We start from the raw sequence: 18,664 nt of genomic DNA, 5'->3' as shown, positions 1-18,664 counted from the left end.
CAACTTAAACAAAACTTTAACTTTACCAATTCACACTTCTATAGGTACTTACAAATTAGACATTACTTGCAGTCCAAAATTAAACTATTTCAAGATCTTCCAGCTGAACATGATCTTTATGACATCTTCAAAAGTCCCCCTGGCTCCAGACATTTGGTTTCTAGAATAGTGCATTTATTTGATGACAGCACCAGGGTGAAATCGACAAAAATGAGAGATGCTTGGAGTGAGGAGATGGACAGAGAAACATCAGAATCCATTTGGGAAAAGTGTTTATCCAAGATTCACTCTTGCTCTGTTAACAGCAGACACCTACTGACACGATTTAAAATCATCCATCGGCTCCACTATTCCAAAGTACGATTGCACAAAATATATCCCTTAATTACTCCCATTTGTGATAAAGGTAAAATATCTGAAAGCACATTGGTTCATGCTTTTTGGTCTTGTCTCTCATTGGCTGGCTTTTGGAACAGAATATTTGACTGGTATTCCAAAGCCCATGGTTGCTTTATTCCACTCGATGCAGAGCTCGCCATCTTTGGCTGCATACGTACCAGAGCTATTCCGACTGTAATGCAGCAGCCACTAGAACTTGGGTCGATGACTGCAAAAAGACAAATTTTGCCAGAGTGGAAGTCTACGGCTTCTCCATACTTTAAAGTGTGGCTCGCTGACATGCTCTCTCATCCACATGGAAAAAATTCACCATGTCAGGAGCGCCTCAGTTAATGTTCACAATAAACTCTCTAAATCACTTTCAGGAAGTTACAATAATTTAGCTCTGTATTGAGACAGCATTTTTCTTTCTTCTCTTTATGCCCTATTTGGACGGCCTGTAAATATTATTGAATAGAGTGTAACTGGCAATTATTTATTTACTTGTATTTTTTCATTCTGTTTTGTAATGGTCTAAAGAGCGCCCAAACTGTTTGTTTTGCTTGCCTGTAATTTGGTCTATTTGAAAACGAAAATAAAATATAAAAAAGAAAAGAGTTATTGATCCCAGAAGTCATTATCTGTGAATGTCTTGCTAACTTTTCTCCTGCGCTTCACTAAAATAAAATGTTGTAATCTGTTCATGAGATCCACACTTCCATTTAGTGGAGTATTCATGTGAAATAATAAGCTTGGAAATATATAATGCTGATCAAAATAATTGTAACATAAATAATCGATCCCAGATCAGGATACGACACTCAATTCCGATCAGGTCTGAAATTACCTAACTGGGCCAGATTTCGCGATAATGAGATGAGATTGTGACAGCCCTACTTGTGTTGCATGTTGCTACTTATGAACTTGAATTTATTTCCCAAAAATAAAATGCGTCAAAATAAAACCATCCGCTTTTCTTACTAACAAAAGAAACCATAAAGACTTCTTTCAGTTGTTTTACCAGCTTCATCCTTGCATGTAACCAGTAGTTTTGAGTGAAACCTTTTAAAACTCTCAAAAATAAAATAGAGAATATTATTTCAAGTTTAAATCACTTTGTTTGTCTGTGTGTCTAAGACAAACCGTCCATATTACTTCCCAGTATTGGAATTTAAGTTCAATCCTAATTTATCGAGTCAGTAACCAACAGACTTTAAAAAGAAGCCAAATTTACAATATAATTAAGAATTGACACAAAAAATAATCACAATTTTTCAACCTGTTTGCAGACAGACTAATTAAGACAAAAGCCTGGAAATCCCAGCGCAGGAAGAGCTTCATATGAATCACGCTGCTTTATAAATAGTGTTTTCGGCTTCAAATGCAGACGCCGTGACTGAAGTTAACAGCCTGAGGAGGGAAAAACACTCCCTGGCAAAATTTTGATTTCCTGCACCTTGGAGATAATGGGAGCCTCTTAATTTGCATGAAAAAATTCCAGAGTAAGCTTCGGAATAAGAAATGCATGGTAGCACCAGAAGTACACAATGCTCAGGAGACCAAGAGCCTGCCTGACACTTCTGGCAGAGAAACGAAAAATCTGCATAAGACAGAGACGGAGTCAGGTTTTTACTTTGAGTGCATCTGGCTGTAGAGCTGCAGAGACAAATCCACTGCTATTAGTCCACACGTTTCCCTTTTTTATTTCCTCATTGACTCAGAGACCCATAAATATTAGCCCTTGACGGGAAGATTATTTATTCTGACCTAAATACCAAACCGAAACCTCAACATTCACGTTGGTTGCATCAGTTTTATGTGAAAGTAAAACATGGAGCGCTCGCCTTCCTCACCTTCTCTTTCATCTTCTCTATCTTCCTAGCGGTGCTCCGTCTCGGTTGGCGGTCTTCGTGGCGGAGAAGATTGACGTTGAGATCTCCAGATTTGCTGAACTGCTTCTCCTCTTGCTTTTCAGCGTCTTTCAGCTTGCTCTCGGCGCTGATGCTCTCAGTGTGATACATGTGGTACGTTTTCATCACCTGGAAGACAACAGGCATGCCAGATTAGTCACTTTGTCATCATTGCATTTGACAAAGCAGCTTCATGTGCTGAAACTCTGAAAGACTGGCAGATGCTGCAGAACAATGTGAAATACGATCAATCCAAGCAGCCCACTGTTTCACTCCCCAGAGGTCATTAAATTGGTTCAGTTTGCTTCAATTGTCTCAGTTTGGTTCAATATGGGGATGACTTCAGACTTGACAACCAGCTGGAAGACCATCACTATTCCCCTCCACAGTCTGGGTTACCCACAAAAGCTCCTAGCTAAGGAGGCTGGCTGTTCACAGAGTGCTGTGTCCGAGCAGATCGACGGAAAGTCGAATGGAAGGAGAAAATGTGGCAGGAGACGATGCAGCAGCAAAAGAGACGACCGTGGGCTTCATCGAATGATCAAAAGTACAAGAGTCAAGAACCTGCAGACCTCCAGAAAGAGTGAACTGAGGAGGAGGAACCGCTTTAAAAAAGCAACATTCTGACGCATTCAGGTGACGGGCTACAACTGTCAGGTTCCTTAGGTCCAGACACTTCTGAGCCTGGACCAATGGAGGACAGGTCTCAACTGGGCCAATGAGGAGAAGGACTGGACTGTTGGCCACTGGTCCAAGGTCCTGTTTTCTGAAGAAAGAAAAGTGTGCCTTTCATTAAGGAATCAAGTTCCAAGGGTTTGCAGGAAGACTGGTGAAGTGCAGAACCCGAGCTGCTGGAGGTCCAGAGTGAAATCTCTCCAGTCAGTCAGGATTTGAGCTGCAATGTTCAGCATTGGTGTGGGTGAACTCTGCTTCCTTCAGTCCAGCAACACTGCAACAGTCTAGCAGAATGTTCTGGAGGACCTTATGATTCCTTCTGCTGAGGTATTGGATGGTGATGCAGATTTCATCTTCCAGCAGGACCTGGCCCCTCCCTCGTCTTTTTGCAAAACACGAGAAGTAAATAGTTATTTCTCCACAGTTCTCTATTTTTCTGAAATCCAGTTTTTGTTGGTTTTTATGAGCTGGAACCTCGTATTATGTAAAAAATAAATCAATGCTTAAAACATTAAACAGTGGGCCCTGAATCTATATTCTATGAACATTATTTTTTTAATGGAAAGAATATACTTTTTCATGAAATTCCAATTTTTGGAAAAAATGATTCACACTGAGATGAATTGCCTTTCCAACTCCAGTTTCATCCTAGAAGGCCACACAGAACGAAACAAAAACTGAGAAAGTTTGAAGGAAAGTGAAGGTGCAAAACTGAGATCATTATCTGCAGACTGATCTGCAAAACTGAAGCAAGTCCTCATCTGAGGTTTATTTTCCCTGAAAAATGATTGGTTCCACATTGAGCATTTCAATTGTGTTTAAAAAGGCAATTCATTATTTATATGCATGCTTTCTTGTTGTGAACCTCTGTTGCTACATTCTCTGCAGCACCCTCTTCAGTTTTATCATCTCCTGGGTACTCAAACACCGACACCCCCTCGTTCAACAAGCTGATGGCAGGACTGAAGTGACAGAAAACTCCTGTTGCAAAAGACAGAAGTTCCCCTTAACCCGTCACAGATGCTCGCTGAAAAGCTCTCCTCTCAGAGGCTAATCCTAAACTTGTAAACGAAAGACCAGATGTTTGAGCAGCACCTTCAAACACCCGGAGACGATTCTCCATGAACACCTCAGGAAGTGTGACAGGCAGCATAAACAGCCATTTATTTGTCTCCTGTGATCAAACAAGTGTGACTCTCGTGGTGCTGTGCTTAAACAGCAGGGCTCCTTTTATCTGCAAGCTGCACATGGAAACCTGCTGCTGGGTCAGTCACATCTGTAATTTTCTGCAAAGCTCCAGCCACGTGACGGTAATATTTAACAGCAACGTCACCCGCAGAAGTTCATTCCTGCGCTGGAAGGAATCTTTACAGATCCTGCAGAGGCACTAAAACTGGAAATAAATACCACCTTAAAAGCAATGTTGCCCATGTAGTTCACTGTCTCAGAGTTCAGGATGGCGCAAATATCATTTACAAAACAGGAAGGGGAAGAGCAGTGGCACAATTATCATCCCACAGGTACATAAACCTCATTAATAAACTGAATAATACAATATGAAGGATTATAGTCTGTCGATGACATAGAATTATATAATGCAGACATTAGCAGGTGTGCAACAAGATAAATGTATGTTTAGTTCTAATTAAGATCGAATAAACGCTTTCAAGATGCTGTTTTGTTAAAAAAATAAATAAAAATAAAAGTATGCTATCCCACAAATGGTTAAGCTTCAATTATAAAAATTGTTTTCTCTAGAATGGCTTTTTTTTACCAGTATATGACAGCATACTGCTGCTTTATTTGTATCGTCCATCTAAACAGATGCAAATCAACGAGCTTTGCAGAGATGCAAAACCTTTGATACCATACAAGGGAAAGTATTTCAAAGGATCCCGAAATTTTGTATTTTTTTTTTTGGTAAGGAAAACAAAGACACACAATCCAATAAAACAATTGTCCACAGAAATTTCTCCATCAACTATAAGTATGTAAAACTAGCCTCTACAGTCATTGCATTGTCCAAAAAAAGCAGAAAATAAAAAGTCCTGACAGCCGTTTGGCCACCAGGTACCAGAAAATAGGACAATAATCCTTTTGTGGCAAGTTTCTGGTAAAGTCAAAGTATTTAAACCTAACGCCCTAGTCGCATCTGCCTTAACGGGTGGATACGGGGTGTCTGCAGTGAAACATTTTACGACCACAGACCACCCGGTGAGCCTGTGGAGCAAAATTACACACCCTCATTCTTTCTATAGATATGCTGTGAGCCCTTAAGCAACATGTAAGGGTAAGGGTGAGGTAGATGAGATGCAAGACTGTCATACAGGTTTTTCCTTTTTTTTTCCAACCATCTTGAAACCTGAGCACCGCACATCTCTTGCATGCAGCCTGACCGTTAGAAATAAAGAAAAATTAGACAATCAGAGTGTAGTTTGTGTGGTCGTCCTACGGGAACTTCCGTATCACCTGCACACCCCATGCGAGCAGCATTGCGTGGTTAATATGGAGCTAGTGCTTGGCCCTCAGTAACGACTAGAGTGTGGCATAGAGCCACATGATCACCTGTACATCATAAGTGCGCTTAACTTCCATTCTCTTTTAAATACTTCAGAATAAACCTACCACACGCACAATGATATGGCATTTCATAGCTGCCATTAATTGAACGAGCGCAAAGATAACTGAGCGAGTGTATTCAGGAACTGAGTGAGCGAACCTACAACTGCGCAAGCGCAATGCTAGCCGAGCGACCCCGCATTTTACAACTGCACGGTTGCAACTGCACGGCGCTCCTGCGCGCTCGCTGGGTTTGCGAGCAGTGTTCAGGGGGTGTATTTGTCACTTAGGGGCGGTAACTTTTCTGGTTGATCTGATTGCCCGAATTTCGCATGTCAAATGTGGCGAGGCAGCAGGGCGGGAATTTCATCTTTTAGAGGCTTTAATAGAAAAAAAACTGTGGATGTAACATGGATTAAAACTTTGACGAACAGCCAAGAACAATGTAAGAAAATGCAGCGGGTTTATTTGTGCTGTAAGGTTTTGTCATGTGAAAATCACTTTATTAGATAAATATACACGTACACTTTAGTGTGCCCAAGACAGAGCTACTACACAACTCATAGTACAGGAAGCGCATGTGGTTAACAAATGCTAACAATGGAGCAGCATCTCACTGTTGTTGATCTATTTTCCTTCATTACATAAGCTTTACCTCATTTCCAGACCTGGGTTGATGATCGGAGGGGGACCGGAATCAAAAGTTAAGTAAGACACCCATGTAACTATCGAACAAAAAGATGTAACTGTATGTACAAACATACAAAAATTAAAAAAGGATAATAAATGAAACAAAATTTCAAACCAATAATCAAAACTTGAGCAGTAAAACAAAGATTAATTTTATACTACATGGGTGAGATGCTGCTCCATTGTTAGCATTTGTTAACCACATGCTAATACATACATGAGAAAAACTTACAGCACTTTCTTACCTTGTTATTGGCCGTTCATTAACGTTTTACTCCATGTTACATCCACGGTTTTTTTCTCTCTAGTAAAGCTCTTAAAAAACTAAAGTCCCGCGCCGCTGACTCGATAATTTTGACATGCAAATTTTGGCCAATCAGATCAACTAGAAAGGTTACCGCCCCAAGTGACAAACACACCCCCTGAACACCACGCCCAAACCCAGCAAGCGCGAAAGACTGAAGCGAGCACTCAGGAGCAAGGATTGCAACCGTGCAGTTGTAAAATGCGGGGTCACTCGGTTAGCATTGCGCTTGCCCAGTTGTAGGTTCGCTCACTCAGTTCCTGGATACAATCCCTCAGTTATCTTTGCATTTGTTCAATTAATGGCAGCCGTGAAACGCCATATAATGACGGTACGTTCCAATTTTTATGACCGCCCTTGAGGTTGCTGCACAAGTCTCAACGGAACTGCAAAACACACCTGTGCTCCTCTCAAGATGTAGCCCTTCCTCTCTACGACCCTCCATAGGTCCGGAAGACCCAAAAACCTGCAGCATATGTACGAGACGACCCCCTGGCATTCTAAGGTCTACATGATGTGGCGTATTCAACCACATGTAGCCCTTGTACAGTCTCATGATTCAACAAGTATTTTATTGCCATTTTCAGTGAACAGGGAATTTTCACAACCTAATGTGCGACATAAAACACTTAAAAATCACAAAAATAAACAACAGTGAGGGAAAAAAAAGAAACATAACATAAAGGATAGAGCAATAAATAAAGGTGCAATAGTTCAAACTGTGGATGGAGAAGGTGCAGGTAGTGGACTGGTGACTGAACATAAGTGAAATGTTTAAGTTGGGAGGAGTTACAAGGTGTTCATGAGTCTGACTGGAGAGGGAAAGAAACTGTTCCTATGTCTCGAGGTTCTGGTCCTGATGGACCTTAGCCTCCTGCCTGAAGGGAGTAGTTCAAGTAATCCATGTCCAGGGTGAGAAGGGTCGGCTCCTATCCGACCTGCAGCCGAGCTGAGCGCACAATACGCTGCTGTCTGTTAATGTCCCTGGTTGTAGCTCCAGCGTAACACACGGTGATGGAGGAGGTGAGGATGGGTTCTATGATGGCCGTGTAGAACTGCACCATCATCTAGGCCGGCAGCCGGGCCTTCTTCAACTCCCCGCAGGAAGTACATCCTCTGCTGGGCCTTTTTGAGAAGGGAGCTGATGGACGGCTCCCACTTGAGATCTTGAGTAATGGTGGTGCAGAGGAAACGGTGCAGAGGAAACGGACAGAGTCCACTGTGGTGATGGGAGTGTCTATCAGGGTGAGAGGGGGTGAGGAGGCTGTGACTTTCCTGAAGTCCATCTCCACTGTCTTCTGGGTGTTCAGCTCCACCACACCAGCCGGTCCACCTCCCTCCTGTAGGCAGACTCATCATCGTAAGAGATGACCCCGATGAGGGTGGTGTCGTCCGCAAACTTGATCAATTTGACAAAGTCATGGCATAAATGATGCATTTTAAGTAAGAATGAAAAGTAGCAGTAAAAACTTTTCCCATTTGCACAGAGGATCAGAGTCAGAGCCGTTGCAAACAAAAGAAAATGTAGCCGTATGTGAGTCTGAAGAGCAGAGATCAGAAAGATGAGATAAAATGAATATTTGTTGATCCCCAGAGGGATATTAAGGCCGTGCAGCAGGAAATTAACACAAGCAAAAGCCAAGAAAACAGGATTTCACTAAATCATATTGTTGAAAACAGTGTGAGGAAGTGACTGACATGCTGCACATCACTGACAAAAGATTTTTTTAATTTGCTCTGCAGAATCACACCTCAAACAATATCTGAACAATATCTGAACTACAGCTGCGATTCAGAGCTACGCCTATAAAAATGTTTTTTTTTCTAAAATCCAATCCCCACAAGGTCACACAATCAAATTAGTCACTTTAGCACAGTTTAACTACTGCTTTTGATTGAGTTGGGTTTAATCAAAATAATGCGTTTCACCTTCAGCTGGGATTTTACACAAACTAATTTAAAAGAAACAACCCTCCCAAATGCACAATCCAGTTATTTAACACAGGTGTGGCACAGTATTAAGAATATTGTCTGTTTTTAAAAGGTAATTTGCTTTGAAATGACAGAGCTAATTTTCATGTTCATTCAGCATTTCTCCTTCCACCTTTGAGCCCTAAAAACTCCCACAATCTGCATCACATTTAATGGAATTGGGCTTATCTTGAACATTTAACTCCACAGCCAGACAGCTGGCTCAGGGGTCAACTGGAGCACGGGAACAGGGACCTTCTGAGTTTTATGACAAGACCAGAAATAGTGAAAAGGAACAAAACTATTTTCAAGATTTAACCTGAAACCCAGAGTGGAAGTAGACGGAGGGAATAACTCTCTGCAATGATACCCAATAAAGACTGCTGGGAGTGCAAAAGTGCTCAAACCTATAATGCATTAGCACATACTAGAACTTACAAATGATTTCCCTAAACTTTAAAAGTTTCTGTATTATCTAAATGCATAGACAGCTGAATTATGGGAGGAAGCCAGCACAGACATAAGGTGTTCTGACTGAGGCAGAGATGAAGCAGTGTGAGACAGTTCTGAGCTCTCCTCCGGCTCACCCAAAGGGACAGGAGATTCATAAAGTGGCTTGGAGCTTTTCTAGATTTGGCACTGAGGGCTGGTTTAAAGTTATGTAAGAGTTTCCGAACAGGAAAGGTGTTGTGCTGTCTGTTATTGACAATTAGAAAATACATCATTGTTGTTTTCATAGACTTATTAGACCATTCATTTTCCTTTTACATTAAAGGGCCTATATCATGCTATTCTTAAGCCTTTCAGTATAAGTTATATCCATTTATATTGTAACATATAACCCACACTAAAGAACCATTTTTAATGAAATATTTGTTATTTCTGTGGGCTCATCTTCCAACCCAGAAGTAAGACAACTTGATCTCTGAGGCTCCGCCTTTCTCTCCATGTGGGTGCCGCCCATCACCTTTGATAACTAAAGCTACAGCAGCCTGGAGGAACAAAGCAATCAGAGCCTTGAAACGTGAATGCAGGAGAGCGGAGAGGAAGTGGAGATAAACGCAATTAACTGTACATCGCAAAATTTCTAAAGAACAGCAAATGATGTGCAGTCATGCAATAAAAAAGCTACAACCCTCCACTTCTCAAACTTAACTATACAAAACAAAAATGACCCTAAAGTTCTCTTTAAAACAATAGACACTCTAGCTAAAAGAGACTCTCAGAGGTCCTCCATAGCAGCATCGGATGCTACATGTGAGAGTTTTACAGACTACTTCAAGAAAAAATCTAAAATCAATGCCATTAGATCTAGTCTCTTAACTCAAAAAGGTGTTGGTTTGAATGAATCTATAGCATTGCATTTATCAGAGAAAACACTAGAAAGTTTTGTCCTGGTTGATGCTGTGGCACTTGGTCAAGTTTTCTCCTAGTTAAGGCCAATCATCTGCCTTTTAGACCCAATCCCCACATTACTGTTAAAAACATTTTAAGACTTCTATTAAATATTGTAAATGACTCTCGTCAGACAGGTGTCTGAAGCCTTTAAAACAGCAGTGGTGAGGCCTCTTTGGACCAAGAGTAATTTAGATCCATACAAATATAACAATTATCATCCAGTATCCGACTTACCATTTTTACGTAAAATGATTGAAAAAACAGGTTTGTGCAGGTTTCAAACTAAATATTCGTTTGTCTTGTCATTTTGTTTTTTAATTTGATGATATTTTTATACTTTGAGAGACCTATGTAGTAAAAGTGCTATATAAATAAAGCTTGATTTGGCCTCAGCGCCTTGTCTGCGTTTCGCCCGCGAAAACAACATCTGACCGTGTTCAAAGATGGACGTGCACATTGTGTATATGAAATGAAAGCGTATAGCCGATCACCGCTAGTTCCACACAGAAAGTGGGCGTGTGTTAACCTGGGGGCGGTGTTGACAGTGCGGGCTCTTCCTGGAAGGGGCGGTTTCTCACTCATCTACATAACAATGTAAGGATTGGGAGGGGCTGGTGAACAGAGAGCAGGATTTAAAAGGAAAAATAAAAAATAAAAATACCACTTTTCGCTTGTGGTTATTCTATAACAATGAATTAACATTATAATTCACTTAAAAGCTCAAAAAAGTTGATATTGCATGATATATAGGCCCTTTAAAACATTTGGGAGGCAGCCGTTTGACACTCAGGAAATGCAAGCTTAAAGAGTAGCTAAATCTATTGAATAGATTTGCTCTAAAATAAAAAAAAATAAAAAGACAGAAACTGCAACCAAAATGGAGCTGGACGGTGTGGCCCAAGAGTTTATAGTTGTGGAAATGTAATGGTTTTTGTTTTCCGTGTAGAAGCTGTCATGAAAAACGCTCGACGACATGACAAAGTTATGTGAATCTCTGACAGCAGGTATTTTGTAGTCCTGTCCTGGATCAGAGGTGAACTTCCACATGTGGAAGTGATCTGCAGAAACGGTTCCACATGTCCCTGTTTCATTTTGTCACAAGAACAGGCAGACGGCTGGATCCAAATGCAGCAGGTTTATTAGCTCAGCTATAAGTCCACGGAGCTAAATCAGGGTCAGCCAGGCAGGAGTCGTTAACAGGCACGAGATCATCAGAGGAGAGACGGAGTAGTCAGAATTCAGGCGAGAGTCGGGGCAGGCAAACAGAGTCAGGGTTAGGAGACAGAAGATCAGGTCCAGATATAACGCTCGGTAATGAAGGCAGAGTCGCACAAACAATACTTCGCACTGCTGTGGTTGATTGAATGAATGTGTAGCATCCAGGAAGTGTGCGCTGGGGATGTTGGGAGCTGTAGTGCAGTAAGAACTCAGGAGACAGTTCCCGCCGGTGACCAGAGGGGGAGACAGAGCTCTCACATCTGACACATTTCTATTCCACTGAAACAGTTGAAAGGTTTGAGTAAAGAATATTCTGAGGAACAATGGTGTTTATTGAATAATTACCATCCTCACCTTTATTTATAAAGCCCTTAAACTTTTCAAACAATTGAACAAAGCGCTTCAACTCATTTATTCCTCAATGAGTTGAAGTAGTTTCTAAACATTTTTACCTATCAGTGTAATGACCAACTCAGAAAGAAAAAAGAAGTTGACATCACTTTTTGGCATAAAAGAAGCTAACACTTGCAATCAAAAATTGTATTTTAATCGTCTTCCTATATAAGGGCTGTTGGAAGCTATAAGGACAGAAAGGTAAAAATGTAAAAAAAAAAAAAAGGAACATCAAGAAGAAAAAGAAGAACTGAAGAACTTAGAGCAAAGAAAGAGGACATTAGATAAGCTAAGTGAGAGGTTTTTAGAGACCCGCAGAAAATGCAGTGTATTACTCACAGTGTAGAGTTCATTTGTCACCTTCACCAGCTCCTCGTGCATCTGGATCCCAATGTCCTTACTCTGAAAAGCAGCAAGAAAAAAAACAGTGAGCTACTAAAACAAAGCCCCATCCTGTTGGGGCAAACTCAAACCAATTCTGTTGATGTGAGAAGACAGAGAAAAATCTCTGAAAGTCCAGCATAGACGAGCACAGGAAGAGTTACAGGAGATGAATCTGATTCTGCTTCCACAGCCTCTCATCTGTCACTGCTAACAGAACCGCTTTCGCTAGAGATGCTGCAAAGTCACATGTCAAACTTTTGCTGTAAAAATTTCAATACTTTCTGATAACCAGCTGTTTGCTGCATCACTACAATCTTTCACAGTCAGTGCAACTGCAACAATTGTTCACAACAGTGTTGTCCACATCAACACATAAGTCATCTTAAAACCACAGATAAGAAATACCATGTGAAAATGTAAGAACTGATAAAAAATATGCATACAAATATGTCACGAAGCTAATAGAAGTTAAAAAGCCAGAGAAGAACAAAAAAGTTTTTAGATTTATAAGATCTTAAATCATTTTTCTCCTGTCAAGAGCGAAAAAAAACAAAAAATTTTGCAGACACTCTGAAAACAATATGTATTCACGGGGCCATTCAATGAATGTGTTTTATATAATTGAAACCCATGCATGTTGGAAACATGTCATTTTTGCCACATTTTGATGTTCATAGATAAAATATGTGTGCAAATGTGTGCATGACATGTGAAAAAGCTGCTGGAGTCCTGCTGTCCCCTGCCTTTTCATGCATCAGCTTTTATTGAAAGTCGTCAGCATGAAAAAAAAATGAAGAAATAACATGAGTGTGAGGAGAGAAGCAGGACAGGTCCTTTCAGTAGATCAAAGTGTGAAAATACAGAGAGTTAAAAGTGTTGGTGTAAAGGTTTAACACAGAAGATATAATATTTTCCATCTTGACAATATAGAATAGAATACAATACAATAGAATAGAACAGAACAGAACAGAATACAATAGAATAGAATGCAATAGAATAGAATATATCTCACAACAGGGAAATTCATTGGTTACAACGTCATTGTGCGTTTGGCTCAGATCGGGTCAATATATGATGGAATATATAGACCTATATAATGGATATAAGATCAAAAACTCGTGCGTTTACTTTGTCCGTTGTTTTTCTCCAAGCAGAAACTCTTTCTTTTGTTGATGCCGCCGTTTTACTTTTTTGATGGGTATATAATCTTCATACGCCGTCATTTAAATCTCGGATTCGTCTCAGTGGAGTATAGAGCTCTCTTTTTTTCTCCACGTGTTTCCATGGAAATCGGCGATATATTGAAAATGTCTTTATGTAATTGCCGTGCACGTGCATTAACCCAGGGTTACCAAGTCGAGCGTAATTACGCCAACTCATATCTGGCCTTTTGGAACCGACATACCCAGAGTAAGCAAGTTCAGGCGGATTTCAGCCAGAGTTCAGGGTAGTTTAAACATGCTTCCTGGAATACCCCTAGTACCTCTTCACACATTAAAGAGGGGTATTCCTTCCTTTTTTTACCTTCACCATATAAACTCCAAACAAGCCCTATCAACAGCTAAACCTTTCATCTCGAATCTCCTGATCTCTCTGATTGTCTAAAAACATTTGTAACCCACCTAATTGTGACCTACTCATAAACCTGCATACAGTTCTGCTTCAAATTATTATTGTTGTTGTTGATGATGATGTTGTTTTCATCATTATTATTATTCTTTATAAAAAGGAAAACCATTTTTTGAAAAGAGTGGGGATTGGTCGCAGTGTAAGTACCTGCAGTGAATCCTTCTGGAACACGTATTGGTCTAAATGTGATAACTGGGATGCATCCTCAGAGGGCATGAGCAGCTGGTGAGCAGCATCTGTATGCTTCAAAGCTCCATGGTGACAGACTGCAGCCTGCACTGCAGAGGCTAATCGTGAGCTGGGAGGGTGCTTCCAGCAAGCCAATGATGGTGATGCAACACAATGTAAGAGTTGTATCAGATCTTATAATTAAAAAAAATTATTTGATCATTTACGTGATGTTTTCTGTTTGTGGGTCTATCCAAAAGCTACACAGTAGTTGTAAATGGAGACACTACAAGTCCTTGAAACATGGGGATGTGAGCAATGTGGACTATGCTTGTGTGTCTGATTGAACGGGAGAGAAAAAATGACCCTCTCCGATCATCTTAAGATCTATTTCAAAAGATTTAGCCAGAATAAAAAATATGTGTTTTGGTTTCTAGGATAACCAATGAGAGCAGAAGGAGTTCATTAGAAATTTGCCTTTCAGTTGTGGGTGGAACTGTTGGTGCAAAGCAACCCCGCCGCCCTTTCCCGTCAACTGAGCTATCTGTTTACGTACTCACCTGCTAGCTTACAGCCCCTCTCACCCCAGCCTAACATTAGCAGCGAAACAAAAATAGTGAGCAATTTCCGAGCTATCCAGACGTTCAGTTTAGATCCAGATTCCAGCTCAGACGAGGAAAACGAAGACGTTCATGGATCCATTTGTCTGCAATGGATGCATCTGAATTTGAAATGAAGCAGAGGCCTGCCTGTTCTAGCTTCTATGGTAAAACTACAAGCTTTTTCCAATGGCACTTTCTTTGTCTGCTCCTGATTCACAACGGTTTAAATAAAGCCATATTCGGAAAAACAAATTTAATCGTAATATCTTTTGTATATGTACTCATAATGAGAAAACACCATTTTCATCATCAGAGTGAGTCTTTAATTTTTATGTTTTCACTAACAGCACTTTGTTCACACCGACACCTCATTTGGCTTTAAACTATAAACAAATTAAAACAATACATCATTAAAAAAATATTTTTAATGATCAGAGCTGCATGTAAAAATATAAATCTTAAATTAAAGTGACAAAGCCAAGAGTATCTTAGCCAAGAATAGAGAAAAATGTCTTAATACAAATTCACTGCTGTTTATTCAGCACTGAGGGGCTTTATCACAGCACTAAAACAGTTTTTAAGACATGTACTTTTAGTATTCAACATTACTGTCACCAATTGTTTTTCTGATATTATTCATCTTCCCTGTAATAGTCCTGTGGAACCATGGAGACCATCCTTACAGAAATGAATATGTTAAGAGGCAGGCTTTCTCTGCAGGTTCTCCAGCGTCCCCTACGCAACCAAAGCAGCTCGTTTGTTTCTATGAGGCCTTCCCCTGCTCGTGCTATAGCCTGCCTCCTGACTGGGGATGTCTGCTGGGATGTGCTCAGCCTCCACCTACCCAGAACAGTGAATGAAACAGCTGAGGAAATACATAATTCATGTTATACATGTCCTTTTGCCCACTATATTTTTCTGCAGTCGGTCAAATTGCATTCTTTGTGTCAGATCATTTCTAATTTTCTCCACAGCCCCATGTTTAAATGAACTATTTATTGAATTGCAATATGTGCAGCATTGAGAGCGAGCAGGGCTGTCCTTTATTATTTCAAAAATGAACACACAACAGCCTGCAGGCACCTGGCTCCGAGATGAAAGAGGACGTCTGCTTTCTCGGCTCTGGCATCCACACAGACGCAAGCGAGCACACGTTCACAGAGAACCTGAGTGGATGTGGTAAGAGGAGCGCCGCTCACCAACAGGAAAGCCTGCAAGGTGGAAACAGGGTTCTGTGTTTGGATAAGACCCCAGCAATCCCTGCTATGTGCTGACAGTGAGCCAAATGTTGCTGGTGGTGGATGTAGGGCAGGGTGCGATGGGGGCAGTTCTGAGCTCCATCTCTTAAAATCTGCTTTTAATATTTCACAGACCGTGTAACATTCGGACAGCATTCATGTGGAGTCCATGTGACCAATCAGGTGTAAATTAAACACATAGCAGGTTGGGATAAAGATAGTGTCTAGAACATGACAGGCAGATTTGTCAAGTTCACAAACACAGCACAAACTCTGCAAACAGTTTTTAAACTTAATGGAACAATGCCTGCAATCACTAACTTTTATTTTACATGCGCCTTAAGGATGGATGGAAATTGTTTTTTATTTACTCATGAGAGTCTAGACAAAGACTTCCTTGCAAAGGAAAGAAAAAAAAATAAAGGTAAGCTCCTGAATTTGATGTGGATGGTTAACATCTGTGCATATTGTGCATAAAATGTTGCTCTGTCAATCGTGAAAGAATAAAAATGTGCTAGATTTCAACCTAATACAATGTTAAAGAATTTAAAAACATCTGCATCAGATGAAAAATACAAAACTTAGTTCCTGGTTTTGTAAACTCAACATTAAAATGAAGTATTTTCTCTGGAAAGAGTTCAAACTTTTCCCTTTTTCCTCAACTTAAGCCTTACAGGTAACAATATCAGAATACTGACCCTGAGTATTGTACTTTTTCCTAGCTGGCAAATTCATGGTAAAGGAAAAGGACAAAGAAAACATTTAAAGACCCACTTTGATGAAAATTGTGCTTTTGGTGTTTCTGTTTTTGTGCCATTTTTCTCATAGTGGAGGAGACATTCAAAAAAATAATGCTGAAAGTTATGTTTCTGACTATTTTTTCATTCAAATCGTGGTAAATCAGGGTGAACAGAAAAAGCTTGCAGCTTGCAGATGCTACAATCAGCGGGACTCAAGCTCCCTACGCCGCTACTTGCAGATAAACAGTCTTTGTTTTTCTTGTCCGAGCTGGGATCTGGATATAAACTGTTCGGCTGGACAGCTCCAGTATCAATCACCATTTTTCTGGCCTCTGAGCAAGAATAAGACCTAGAGTTGAGCTGCTTATGTGTTCTCATGCACAGGATCTAGAAAAGAGGGTTAAGCTTTGCCGTTTTCAAAGAGTAAAAGTCAAAAGGAAAGCTCCACCCTATGCTTGCTGACCACTGAAACACACTGTTACTAGAGCAAATGTTGAGCTGCTACTTTAAAATGACACCAACTAATTCCAAAGAGATTTACAGAGACCAAAAAGGGTCAAAGGTAATGTCAGAAGTGACTTCAAATCTCACAGACCTTCTTAAACAGGCGAATGACGTCCTCGCCGATCTGAGCCAAACGCACAATGACGTTGTTGGTGTAGATGTCGCTGAGGGTGGCATGGTCTCTGCTCTCACGCCTCGTCTGATTCAGCAGCAGGTACCAGCAGTTAACTGAGGACAGCAGATGCTGGTCTTTCCTGCGAAAAGAAGAGGGAACACGGGACTGTTAGAATTTCACTTGTAACAAAATGTAGTCTGTCAAGAGTGCTTCAACACAATCTAAACCCTTTTTTATGAAAACAAGTGCCAAACACTTGTATGACGTGGCCTTTAGCCCTTGTGCTGTGTTGTGGGGTCCAGATGACCCCACTCCCAACGTTAACGTGCCTAGGAGGGAGTGGGGTCATCTGGACCCCACAACACAGCACAAGGGTTAGGGCTTCATCTTAAGCAGCATCACCATCATCTGGATTTAAGACTTTTTGAAAAAATAAACTCAGTAAATGTAGCTGCAATATAGTTCTTTTGGTCATCCATGTATTAAAACAGGGTTATTCAGACAAATGAAAGATAAACATGAAGTTTAATATGTCATGTTTGACCTCTGACCTGCAGTCTTCATCAATGTGAAAATGAAAACACAATCCCCTCTTTGCATTTTCGCTTTAATTATGACACAGAATAAGCGGTTTTTAAGTAGAAATGAAAAAGCATTTAATTATATTTTTGAGTCAATTGATGCAGTTACATTGTAAAAAATGAAAAAGCATTTCTGTTAATCCATTTAATTGTCAGATTAGATGTTTAGAATGGAAATTGGCTACACATTTACTGGAGAACTTTTTGACAGTTAAATGTCAAAGACCATTTAACTTATCATTTTAATTAAGTGACAGAATGAGTGGTGTTGAAGAAGAAAAAGAAAAAGAGTTTTGGTGGATTGCTTTTTCATTTTAATTTTGAGACAGAAAATGGAGCTTCATTTTGAAAATGAAAAATTATTTTCTGGTTTTTATTTTTATTTTTATTTTATTTTTATTATTTACTTTTATTTTTAATTATGCTACAGAAATGCTTTCATATAATGGATGTTTCTTAAAAGGATTTTTTTTTTTTGCTTTCCTCTCCTCAGTGCTGATGTTGCTCTCCGGGACTTTTGCTGATTTTTGGAAGCCCATGGCTTTAGTTCTGCTTTCTTCCCCCTGTCGGTGGGATCACTTCATGAAAAAGTTACAGATCCAGTTTTTGTTTGCCTTTGACTAGGTATCTTCAGTCCGGATTTCCTCCTAACAAACTCCTTCTGGTTAGTTGGTGAACTGTGACTACCTCCAGTTTTTGTTCATTTTCCGTTTTCAACAAAAAACCATAAGTAGCAAATCTCCACATCTAAAGGCTGATTCACACAGTACACGACAACCTTATGAGTGGGGAATAAGCCTCGTAAAAGTAACTGTCAGATAGTTGTAAAGTAGTCTTCCTAGTTACCTAGCTGCAAGTGGTAATGATAATAATAATCCAGTGGATGAACAGAAATTTTACTTAGATTAAAGCTAACTTGGTAATAGTACAATAGTACATTTATCTGCGTCTGGGCTGTTGCAGAACCCTTAACATTTGATCAGGTAGCTGAATACCAAGGACAATACAAAGGAACAGGCTATGATGTAACACATGTAAATTAGAGGATTTATCTCACCAACACAACCCTTGTTGCGGATAAACAACCAGTAGAATCGAGGCCCATTTTTCAAGATATTGCTTTGATTTGGCTTGGCTATGACATCTACAGAGCTTTGAGAACTTATTCATACCCCCCTAGTTTTTAACATCTCTCTTGTTGTTCACA

General features: G+C 40.1%; 1 protein-coding gene across 1 annotated transcript in view; it reads right to left on the bottom strand.

Annotated features, from left to right (window-relative positions):
- Positions 1 to 18,664, bottom strand: part of srgap3 (SLIT-ROBO Rho GTPase activating protein 3) — a 71,723-nt gene that overhangs the window by 23,609 nt on the left and 29,450 nt on the right. The window contains exons 3-5 of the mRNA XM_004068545.5: positions 16,853 to 17,015; positions 11,836 to 11,898; positions 2,232 to 2,417 (exon numbers count right to left, since the gene is read on the bottom strand). Coding sequence (XP_004068593.1) covers positions 2,232 to 2,417; positions 11,836 to 11,898; positions 16,853 to 17,015 — 412 coding nt within the window. The remainder of the gene's footprint in view (positions 1 to 2,231; positions 2,418 to 11,835; positions 11,899 to 16,852; positions 17,016 to 18,664) is intronic.

The sequence above is a fragment of the Oryzias latipes genome, chromosome 5 (assembly GCF_053564925.1).
Source record: "Oryzias latipes strain Hd-rR chromosome 5, Olatipes_Hd-rR_3.1".
Classification (NCBI taxonomy): domain Eukaryota; kingdom Metazoa; phylum Chordata; class Actinopteri; order Beloniformes; family Adrianichthyidae; genus Oryzias; species Oryzias latipes.
Note: the sequence above shows the minus strand (reverse complement) of the source record. Positions and strands in the feature narration are given on the sequence as shown.